Source organism: Aptenodytes forsteri, unplaced genomic scaffold, assembly GCF_000699145.1.
Source record: "Aptenodytes forsteri isolate BGI_AS27 unplaced genomic scaffold, ASM69914v1 Scaffold239, whole genome shotgun sequence".
NCBI lineage: Eukaryota > Metazoa > Chordata > Aves > Sphenisciformes > Spheniscidae > Aptenodytes > Aptenodytes forsteri.
This window is the reverse complement of record NW_008794743.1, coordinates 1,973,517-1,985,716: the sequence shown is the minus strand read 5'-3', so window position 1 is coordinate 1,985,716 and position 12,200 is coordinate 1,973,517. Positions and strand designations below refer to the sequence as shown.

At 39.5% G+C, this 12,200-nt stretch overlaps 1 protein-coding gene across 1 annotated transcript in view; it reads right to left on the bottom strand.

The window, feature by feature from the left end:
- Positions 1–12,200, bottom strand: part of IREB2 (iron responsive element binding protein 2) — a 28,965-nt gene that overhangs the window by 14,958 nt on the left and 1,807 nt on the right. Inside the window, exons 2-8 of the mRNA XM_019470676.1 lie at positions 11,895–12,044; positions 11,109–11,198; positions 7,674–7,839; positions 6,337–6,474; positions 4,037–4,258; positions 2,264–2,333; positions 873–1,056 (exon numbers count right to left, since the gene is read on the bottom strand). Coding sequence (XP_019326221.1) covers positions 873–1,056; positions 2,264–2,333; positions 4,037–4,258; positions 6,337–6,474; positions 7,674–7,839; positions 11,109–11,198; positions 11,895–12,044 — 1,020 coding nt within the window. The remainder of the gene's footprint in view (positions 1–872; positions 1,057–2,263; positions 2,334–4,036; positions 4,259–6,336; positions 6,475–7,673; positions 7,840–11,108; positions 11,199–11,894; positions 12,045–12,200) is intronic.

Genomic DNA, 12,200 nt, shown 5'->3' with positions numbered 1-12,200 from the left:
CCTTCGTACAGATTTTATACTGCATGTACAAACAACACTTATGCCAATCGTATCCTGGGCTGCATCAAAAGCAGCGTGGCCAGCAGGTCGAGGGAGGCGAGTACTCTGCTCTGGTGAGACCCCACCTGGAGTCCTGCGTCCAGCTCTGGAGCCCTCAGCACAAGACACACATGGACCTGTTGGAGCGGGTCCAGAGGAGGGTCACAAAAACGATCAGGGGGATGGAACACCTCTCCTATGAAGAAAGGCTGAGAGAGTTGGGGTTGTTCAGCCTGGAGAAGAGAAGGCTTCGGGGAGACCTTACTGCAGCCTATCAGTACTTAAAGGGGGCTTATAAAAAAAGATGGCGGCAGACTTTTTAGCAGGGTCTGTTGCGACAGGACAAGGGGGAATGGCTTTAAACTGAAGGGGGGTAGATATAGACTAGATATAAGGAGGAAATGTTTTATGCTGAGGGTGGTGAAACACTGGCACAGGTTGCCCAGAGAGATGATGGATGCCCCATCCCTGGAAACATTCCAGGTCAGGTTGGACGGGGCTCTGAGCAACCTGATCTAGTTGAAGATGTCCCTGCCCACGGCAGGGGGGTTGGACTAGATGACCTTCAGAGGTCCCTTCCAACCCAAACTATTCTGTGATTCTATAAATATCAATTGGTTTGGGGTTATTTTCTCTTTGAATTACAAAAAGCAGTTTCTCGATGGAAAGAAGTGTTAGTTGAGATTACTTTTAGACAAAGAACATTCTGAAGAATAATTCAAGACAGAGTTTGTTATGCTTGAGACAGAAACACCCAGGGGGTAGAAAGTATTTCTCAGTAATGCTTTATCATGCCTTTCAAAGAGCTATCAAGTTATTCTTAGCATACTTACCCCAGCCCAAGATACCCAAGCCATTTACCATGGTTGTGTGAGAATCTGTGCCAACCACGCTATCTGGATATAGAAAATCTTTAACTTCAAAAACAACTCTTGACACATATTCCAGGTTAACTTGGTGCGCCATTCCAGTCTCAGGTGGAATTATGGAAATATTCTTGAAAACCTTTGAACTCCACTGTAATTTTTCCAAAATGAGGAAAAAAAAGTTGCATTTTTTCAAAGGTATATTCAATTCTTAGAACATAACTAAAATGACAAAACTAATATGCCATAAAACAGTACTTGCTATTTATGCAAGTGGCTTTTGCTCATTTGTCAAACAGAGCTACGTGATCCCCTTGGATTCTATACATCCTTAATCATTACCAAAACCATTCATTCAATTCCTGTTGAAGGCTGAATCAATAATTCATACCTACCTTTCAAAAGCAGGGCTGAGTAAGTCTCTCACCTTCCAGTTCACACAACTGATTTCAAGCACAGCTAGGACTAGTATTTAGACAACAGAACCTAAGCACTTGTATTTAGAGCAGAATTTAGTTTAGGTTTTACACTCCTGGATGAGACTGAAGGTACAATTTAGAGAAGTGTCTGGCTACATGCAAACTCAGGATGCCAGATTCAAAAAAGCTGATGTGGAAACTTGTAACAAGATTCAGCTTGGCAGTTTCCCTCTTTAATAATGTAAAAGCTAATTTGCAACTTTCAGAAAGAAACCTCCTAATCTACCCACATGAAAAGATTTTTAGATCATTGCATCAGATTATTAAACCACGTTAAATCAGTGGATGAAGATCAAATACCAATGTTGCAGGTCCCTGGCTAGCAACAAAGAAGCCGATGCTCACCACACAAGACTTCCATTAAAAACAAGTTTACCAGCACTGCTGCCTAGTTTGAGAGCAGCAATGTCTCGACACTGGCTTCTGTTCAGCGCTTCCAACTTCCGTAAGATTTGTAACAGAAGTATGGATAAATGAACCTTTTATCCAGAAACTCACTGTGACCTAAGGCACTGAGCTCATTAAAAAGCATTAAAAAGACTAATGCTTCATAAATATCTACTTTGTCAACTGCCTTCATGCTGACAAGAACCAAACCGAACAGTATGAACTTTTTCAAGTTAGAATTACGAAAAATCATCTCCCCTTTAAGCAACACCTAGATTTAGAACCTCTGCTGCCTAACAGTTCTTAAAGTCATAAACCATGTTATTAGCCAATTTTCTGTTCCCATATTAAATTCAGATTTGAGAGTCTGACATTTCCAAATGATTACGTTTAATTTATCATCTAAACCTGAACACTGGTAGACAAATGGAGCAAGCTCTTAAAACAACCAAAACACAACACAATACAAAGCCCACAGGTACACAGACATACCTTAAAAAATTGAAGCCTCTCTCTATTTCTGCCAAATTCCAGCTCTTGATTTTTCAATACTGTCTCAGGCCTAGGAAGATACCAAGTTTACAAGCACTGTCATAATTTATTTCAAATTACAGAAGAACAAGTTATTTTTGTGCGTTTGATGAAAGACTCATTTAAGCCTGCAGCAAAATTTGAAGTGGTTTATTAGAACAAAGATAATTCCTTCCTTGCAGCAAGCTTTCTGTAAACAGGGAAAAATAACTTATTTCATCCGTGCTGTGCTGGAGAACATGTTTATTCTAGGTATAGTTTGCCTAAAGCATTTGATCTCAAAAATACTCATTTTAAGAGATGTATTCCCAGCATGTACTACAATACACAGAAGCTTTTTTCCCCCCTAATCAGTTGCCTTACAGGTTGCACACCTCAAAATTCAATTACAGTAAAGAACCAAGATGTTCACTAGTTCACGTAAAAAAACCTCTCCGTGTTCAGTACTAGCCCTTTAGCAGCTGAGTAGAACATCAGGGCAATTTTAACTATCCTCCACTTCTGTATTTTTTGCCTCCGAGCCACAGTTTTTTCTTCACAGGTACTCATCAGTACAGTCTCATAAAATGAACCATCTTTTCTCAATAAGTGTAATTTATTAAGATACTGATATTCACTATAAAGGAGTAATCCACAATTTAAGAGGAATAACCTCTGCTTTGAGAAGGTGGACAAGGAAGGGAACACACTTGCTTTGTACCAGGAAGGAAGGAAGGAAGGAAGGAAGGAAGGAAGGAAGTCCTCAATTTTCTAGAGGTGTGTTTTACATCATGTCCCTTCCCTTTCATCTCTGCAGCGTCAGAAGGCTAGCAGCTATACTGCTTTGCAAAGCCCCGAGGGATAGTCATCATTCACACTGCAGCTTAATAAATACCACTGCTGTTTTCCTGCCAGAAACATCAATAATGCTGAAAACATCACTAATTCTACATTCCTCCACCTGTACTGAGCAGGAATATTTGCACATCTATAAAATTACCAAGATAATCGGCACCGTATCACTGTGGGATACAGATTTGATCAGCTTTTAAATTCTACACCTGTCTGTCACAGGAAGATAGGGATCTGAACAGTCTATCAGACAAAAGGGGCGGCAGCGGAAAGAGGAGGATGGTTACATGTAATTGTCATAATGGAATGGTATGCAAGGATCTGTTAATACTGAAAATCTGGAAAAGGCAGATAGATGAGGTTCCCCTGGGCCATTACATACAGGCAGGATATACATTGAATTTCAAGTCAATGACAGATGGACTGAGATTCCATAGAAGCTGGGGGATGATGTATAGGCTAGTTCTTCGTTCTTCTTTAAGAGCCAGAGACTTTTGAAAAGTTCTCACAGAAAAACTAGAATTTACTTTTAGAAATAAATCAGTGCTTCATTGAGGTTTACTTTGTAACACACAGAGGATTACTCCTATGCTTTGTTGTCCTTGTAAAGAAACAAGGGAAGTCTCAAAAATGAATTTAAAAATCACAGCCATGTGTCACAACAGTCGGACATCCACACTGTTTTTAGTAAGGCCCTTCTTGTAAAAAAAAAAAAAATTGTTGTAGACTAATTCAAATCTGCTACATCAGACCTTCTTCTAGATGCTGAAACCTGTCTATGGCACATGTGAAGAAGAGTACAGAAGGATGTTTAGAAAAAAAAAATCACATCTCTGAACTGTCACAGGCAGCGCTTAGCAACACAGAAGGGTGCAAATAATTAAAAAAAGGAAGCTTTCATACTCAGGCACCGGCTGAAGATGGAAAGGACAGAGGATAGGTGTGTTCTCAATCTGCGCAGAAAATTGTCCTGAGTTGCGACTCGAATCTCCGGCGCTACACGGCCCCTTGCAGCCAGTCTGACCCCTGCAAGGTAGCTTCCGAGGCTGTGCTTTAAGTGGAGAAAGCTTTGCCATCGGCTTCTGTGAGTCACCACCTCCAGGATTTGGAGCATTCTGTATTGCACTGTAACATTAAACAGAAGAATAATTCAGACATTAGGAATTTCACTTTTTTTTTCTTTGTTTTTTGCAATCCCTTCAACAGATTATAAAATACTATCTGAAAAAAATAGTTATTTTACTACAACCCTGTTGTCTTCAACAGATTATAAAATACTATCTGAAATAGTTATTTTACTACAACCCTGTTGCAAAGTAAACTACCACTGGACAAGCTTAGTTAAGTAATGTAGTGTGGTAATAAGTAAGTGAACAGAACTGGATTGGCTGAAAAATTACCACCAGATAAATAACTCCTTCAATTTGTTCACAAGAGACCAGAAATCTTTACAAACAATGTTGCAAAGGCTAAACTCGGGGTTTTAAACTTCGAAGGTGTGGGTAGAGCCTCATCCAAGTGGTGGACTTGCTGAACATATTTCTTTTTTTAAGACAGTGCTGTACATGTTCTGTTAAATCCACAGAGGAATGATTACAGACAAAGCTTTCTCGAGGAAAGAAATGTAACTTTATTATTTAATTAGGCTTTTTATACACATTCTCAAAGGCTCTGATAAATTTTATACACTATTCAAGTCAGTCAGAAATAAGACAGAAAAGTTGTTTTTGTTTTTAATTAAAGTCCATATAGCACACTACCCTCTAGTTGTACAATATTCAGTCTTCACATGAGAGCAAAGAAAGCTTGTGAAAAATGAATGACTTGTTACCTCTCAATATTTACCAAATCATGGATTCGTAAGTAAAACCACTGCTTCAGTAACACAGAAAGATACTTAGTTATCAAATTGCAGGATATTGCATGGCCTCAGAGGACACCTTGTCTAAATCCCAACTTAGTCCATGAGCCTCTGATCAGCAGGAGGTGGAAGCTATATAAAAGCACCACAAACCATCCTGTAGGGAAGGGTTTCTTATCATAGGCCAGCAGCTGCTGAGATCCTGTAAGCTTTCCAAAAGTGAAACTACAGAAGCCGGATTTATCATTACAAAGCAGCATGTTGAGATCTCTTGCCAACACTTGGTCTTTCTGATAATTTTAGGCTAGCCTAATTGCAATCGAATCAGCCGTACCTCCAGACACAAGAACGGACAGACCACAGAACTGAAACAACACATACCCAACACAACAAATGATTTGTAGCTTCTTGCCCTTCACTCTTCCATTATTAACCACACTGAAATCCTGTATGTATTCGGAAGGTCTACAGAAACAACTCTCATGCCCATGTCCATTTGACCACAGGCTTTTTCCCCATGAACTTTGAGAATTCCCAAAGAGCTTCAGCAATTTACACAATTCTGCATGAGTTTGAAAGACTCTGTGATGGAGGGGCAGGGGAGAAGGCGGAGGGGAGCTGCATTATTTACTTCGTGTTTACTTCAGCAAACACCAAATAAAAAGCGAGTTTTTCCTCTTCTGCAGTATAATGTTTCTAGCAAAAGGCAGCCCCCAGGCTGTTTTCATCCCACTACTGCCTGTCAGAAAAGGAAAACCAGGCTGTCAGTTTTCCAGGCCCAATACTTTTCCAGACTCCTACCAAGTACACCTCTCTCTCTGTAATTACATGCAACCTTTTCTAATCTGTTGTAAAATCCAGGCCCATTAAAAAAAAAAATCAATCGTAAGCTATGGGCTGAAATGACAGTCTTTCTGTATGTCCAGTAGGATTGCAAGCCGTTTCTCTGGAGCTGTGACAAGGCAGACATTTAAAAAAAGTTTTGTTTAACATTAACAGTAAAAACAGGGCAAAGCAAAATTACAAACTCCTTCTGCCTCATTCTCTTAAGACATACTATTTTCTGGAAACCATGACAGATCCCGTTACTTCAGCAATCTCTTGCCCAGAATTTGGGCTGTCAGTCAGCTTCATCCACACCCCCCCCCAGCCATTCTTTCTCTCCTTCAAGAGTGTTATTTTACCCATTTTTATCCAGCCCTCTTTCAGATACCATCAGGTCTAGTTTCAGGGATCCACACGTGACAAATGATTTGATGGGATAGTACCAAGACCAGAGTGAATCCATACTTCAGTATCAGACAAAAATGTATGGTTCATCAAAAAAAACGAGGTATGTTACCATTTGCTGAAATCAATCTGTAGAGAATGATCAACAGTGAGATCCGTTGGGCAGGCAGGGTTGACTTTCATAGGATCTCCTCCAGCATTTCTCACAGCTTCCCTCATGGCAGCAAAATCCACCATTGCTGGAATTCCACTAACAGAGGGAAAAACCAATAGTACAGTAACATGGGACATTAACTCACCAAAATATACAAGCTTCTTTTTAATCTTAACTTCATTTAAGTCTAAATCTACCTAAGTTCTATTTCAGATAATAAAACCCTACTATTCTATTCTCTAAATTTTAAAGAGCTTGAAACATTTTTAAAAGTTAATACAGTTGGTACTCATTCACAACAAGCAACAGCATGTTCGAAGATAACATACCAAACAAGAACACAGCAACATCTCAAAGAGGAGAATTTCTCTTTTGTCTTGCTATGCTTCTGAAATATGATCGTACTTTACTACAAAACTAATTTTTAGATACTTATTACCTTTACGATAGAACCTTGCTATGCAAACAATGCTCGTGCTATACCTTTTAACACCTTAGCGTGTATAATTACTCTTCTTACAGAGCCAGCCACTTCCGAAGCTCATAGCATTTTACAAAAATATTCTTGTTGTTATTACATAGACAAGTGCACCTGAAGTACAAAACTGAGGACAATGTTTATGTAACACAGTACTACATAAGTCTTCCTGACTTTGCTTGCTAAGCAGGAGTTACCTCATTTTTATTATTAGTATCACAATTCCTTTTTTTAATTATCTCACTTCTTGATAAATATATAGTTAACGAGTCAGCAAAACAGCTTAAATTTAATATTTGCAGATTGCTGAAGGACTGCCCTTTTAGCTATGCCATACTCAAATCACAGAGAAAGTTAATATCCTAAGAGACTTTTTAAATATACGTACTATTCATGGATTCAATTGGATTACATATATTTGTGGAGTAAGCAATATTTAATCTTCAGTTATCTTAAGCAAGAATTCTATATATTTCAATGAACCGTGAGCCATCTGGCTACAGCCAAAATGTCACCACTTCCATTTGTGTTTTGGCTCTTATCCTGTAAAGCGTTCCTTGTAGGCCAACAGCTTCAGCCTCGCCAACCTGCACTAAAACCAGGGTACTCTACGGAACAACTCCTATCCTTGCAGTACATGTAATTATCATGAGGAATCTACTGGATAGCAGAAGCAGCGCACAGGTTTCTATCGAGAAGAAGAGATATTTCGGTATCAAAAGGCTAGGTGCTATTTATTTTCAAGCCAAAGAATTGTACATACAACTCAGTGACTTTACACAGATTATTTCAGTGTTTTTGGCACACACACACTTACGTAAAGTCTTGAAGAACAACTCTGGCAGGACAGAAGGGCACTTCAACATTATTCTGTTTTGTTTTCCAGTCTAAGATGTTCATAGCATCTGTTTCTTTCACTAAGAAGCCATCACAGTTACGGATACTGGATTCAAACAACACTCGTATGGAGTAAGGCAGAGTATCTAGGGTAGAGCAAAGTAACTGACTTAATTAGTGCAACACCTTCAGCTTATGCAGTTTTTCAAAAATTACAATCTCACATTTTTGAAGAATTCTACTTTGCTAGGGATTGGAAGGATGAGAGCTACAGGAGCCTGCTTTTCCAGTGGCCTTTGGGTTTGATCTTCATTACACAATACGGAACAGTGAGTTGCATAACGTATACATTGCAGAAGATGAGTTATCATATGGGATTTGAATGGAAGATACCAATGGCTTGACCGCACTGTGTTAAGACAGTGATACTTAAGAAGGTACGCTATGCTGGCAGGAGGGAGATGCAAGGAATTTAGAGCTGGGATTACTGATCAGAGTGGGTGAAAAGCAACAACGATTAGAATATTCAAAAATATTGGTTTTAACTGTGAATTTCACCATTTCATTACTTGAGATATCAAGCCAAAAGCATCCAATGCCAGAATACTTTCTTTTTTTAAAATAAACAGTGATACAAAGACCAGAAGCTATTCTGCCATGTGCCCTAAAATTAAACACATTTCATAAAATATAAAGAACAACGACATTTCACTAAATACAACTTTAGTTAGTTTGTTACTGATCTGGATTAAGGTATTGACTAGAAGCAGCTTTCTGGGAGAAAAAAAAATTGGAGAACTGGAAATAAGAAACAAAGTAGTGGGAGGAGAAAAAAGAAGCAGATGTCATTATTCACTGCAAATAAAAAAAAAAAAAAATCAAGATTAATTCACACTTCTCCCCAAATCCCATTATTTTCAGCACCATTCAAGCAGGCAAATGACTTTCTGAGAACAGTGAGAAATATAAAAAAAAGTTAGTTGGAAGAAGGTGAAACAATTAAGTTCAGGCTTTAACAAAAAAGTTAAGATTTGGTGGTCTCAACCTAATCCTGAGGTTTGTCCACAAACTATTAATATAGGATTTGCTGACTCTGTTCTCATTGTGTGCCTCTCAGATATTATCCATTGTTGTCTAATTAGACAAGTCACTCAATATGTCATCAAAAACATGTCTAATCAGCTGTAATGCCACCACTCGCTCTATTTAAAAGCCAAGTGACCAGAAGAAAATTGTTTTGCTTTTTCTTGGATTACAAATAACACGCAGTGCATCCTTACAGTGATAAATATAACCGTCCAGTGGGCTGCTTAGCAGCCATCAGCTATGGAGAAGCGACTCCTTCTCTCTATTAGGCACTAGCAAGCTCACATCCGCAACATTGTGTGTAGTTTTGGGCCTCCCAGGATACAGGAGATCTCAAGAAATGAGATCACATCCAGCGAAGGGTCTTCTAAGACGGTTACGGGGCTGCTGCACCTGACACGCAGGAGCAGTTGGGAGACCTGGGTTTGCTCACCCTGGGAAGAAAAAGCTAAGTGAGCTAACTGTAGTCGTCCACAACCTAATAGGAACTGCCAAGAAGGTGAGGCCTGACTTCTCAGAAGTGCACAGTGAAAGGACAAAAAAAGTCACAAGGTGCAGGAAGGGACACTGTGACTGGATACAAGGAAAAAGAAGTTCACAGGGAGGGTGGTTAAGCACAGGATCAAGAGAGGCGGTGGAATCTCCACCCTCACAGATTTGCAGAGCTCAATCGAGAAAGGCTCTCCAAATCAGCTCTAGTCCCAGCAGGAGGCTGGACTAGATCTCCAGATGCCCCCTCTGCCCTAAATCATTCTGAGCTCTTTCTAGCTACCATTTTCCCCATAACGGAATACTATTTTAAACACTAGAAAATTAGATTCTCCCTAGCAAATTGGCAAATAAATCAATTAACATTTACATTAGTAATCTGATTAACTTAAACAGGCACTTATTGTCAGATTATAGTCAGAAGCCCCAAGGCAGAGGGCAAGCAGGTAAACCCCAAAATTAATGTTCTAGCAACAAATGCAATGAGCAATTCCAGATGCTGGATTTGCTATCAGTGCTGTCCCACACTGTGCCTAAATTTTATTTAGTATCTTGCTAATATGTAGTTAATATGAGGCTTCCAACTTCTGCACAGAAGTTTCTATTGGAAGACAAAGACACTCTCAGTCTAGTCTATTTAGACTCCTTCTCTGAATATCTTCAGGAATATCCACTGCTGCTCCAAGCTTTATGGCACATTGTAGCAGAAAGTAGTATCTTCTGTTTATATTTCCACTCCTGTCACGAGGCTTTTCAAAAAACTGCTGTAGAACTGACTGGTTCTGTTACTTCACACTACTGCTTCTTCCTGGACAAAGCCACAAACAAAAGCATTCTACCTCCTTCTTATGTGCTTATCTGAAAGATTAACTTCATTATTACAAGCAGCAGAAATTTGCAAGAGCACAGAGTTTCAGCAGTCATTGTGCACTAGCTCCCCTCTCTCTTCCCTTCAAACAACAGGGAAGTAATTACTGCTGTCAAATATGGGTTTAAAGTGAAATATCCACCAGTAATTTTTTAGTGAAGAAAGACACCATGAATTCTGTGAATATAGAAGAGTAATTCAGACCTTGCAAAACTGAAAAAAAAAAATCCCAAACACCTTTAACATGTACCTCAGGTAAGTATTTTAGGAGTTTAACATGAAAACAAAGGGAGAGAATAATGAAGGTATGCTTTGATTATCTGTAAGAGTAAAGCCTATTCCGGCTGACACTGATCTCTCTCCATCTGCCTGTATTCCCCTCCCGCATCACATGTGCACATACTTCTCGTTTTTTAAAAGGCACCCAGACACAGACACCCGATAAAAATCTTTTTGGCACATACCGCTTAGTGTTATTTCACATACTAACGACATGCTGAGATTAAGCAATTGTACCAACACCACAAAACCTCATCTTTCTGCAGCAATTGCAGTAGAAGCTATGTTCTAAGTAAACACACAGCTACCCACTATCTGAAGTTGCTGGTAAGGTGAAACTAAAACACCAAGAAGCAATACAAAAATATAGTAAAAACTATCTTTATTTTTGAAGTACTACACAGACTTCTCTGTCACTTCATTTTTTCCAACAGAGAAATTATTCTGATTTGGAGTACTGCTGAAGACTTCAGCAACACCTATACTTTCTCCCTTACTGAAAAAAGCTACATGAAGTAGTACCCCATACCAACTTCATAAAGCAATAACAGATTGAAAAATTACAAGCTTTCAAATACACCTATTAAGAATTCATGTATTCACAACTTCATCTCCTAACATTTTACAGCAGTAAGTGGTGCATGTTTACTGCTGGTACCATCCTAATTTCAAACAACTAAAAAGTATCATTACCATACTTGGCGCCTCCAAGCTTTGAGACATTGTAGAACTTCTTTTGTGGATAGTTTCCCAATGCTTCAATTACGGGCTGGTAAGGGCTTCCTGGGGGAAAAAAAAACAAAAAACACCAAAAAAGTTACAGCCATAAAAGAACAGAAGGTTTGAGTACTGATAGAGGACTCATAAGAACAGCTTTTTATTTCTGATTTTACCAAAAATAATGTTCCTCTAGGACTGTAAGTAAATCGTAATATGTAAAGGTTTCTAAATGGATTGAGACACCTAATGATGTAGACGTGTGACTAAGATGAATTTTAAAAGTATCTGTAATGCTAGGTATATACAGGTCATGCAAGTAATCGGCATAGTCACACACCTGAATACATTTGACCTTTATTGTCTCAGTTTACCATCTACAAAACAGGATAAACGCACCTCACCAACTCAGATAAGAGATACAGGTCTTAATATAGTAGAAAACATGAAGCATTAAGTGCTGGGCTAATGACGAACAGACGAGACAAAAATAAACCTCATAACAGCTATTAGGTGGAGAGAACAAATAACTTATTGAGAAGCAGCGGTTCACAAAAAGAACGTTTTAATTCAATTGCTAGCAACCCAAAGGGACAGCGCCAACGATATACTCCTTCAGGCCCAAGGAACTTCACATAGTAGAAGTCTAAGGAAATAAAATCTAGATTACAAACAGTGAGGAAAATGGTGTTGGCTCTGACATCACCGGGCTGCTCCTGTGAGCACAAATACCAAACGCTGGATCTGCAGCGGAACACTTACCCTTTGTTTGCTTTGATCTTAACACGCTACCGTCACACTTCCATTGCAAAGCAAACGCTACATCATCAACAGCTAAACTAATCAAAAACTGCGTCACCTGAACATCCAAACAATTATCGTGACCCCCCCCAGTTAAGCCGAGTACCGTTTAGGCCTCGGCCCAACGAGCAGGCACCTCGACCGGCACGACATCCCTCGCTCGCCGCAGCGTTTGCGGCAGCGGGAACCGAAAGAGGGACAAAAATGGTCGTCGAGAATAACGGGAGGCCCGGCGGGACGGGCTTACGGCCGCGGCCAGGCGCCCCG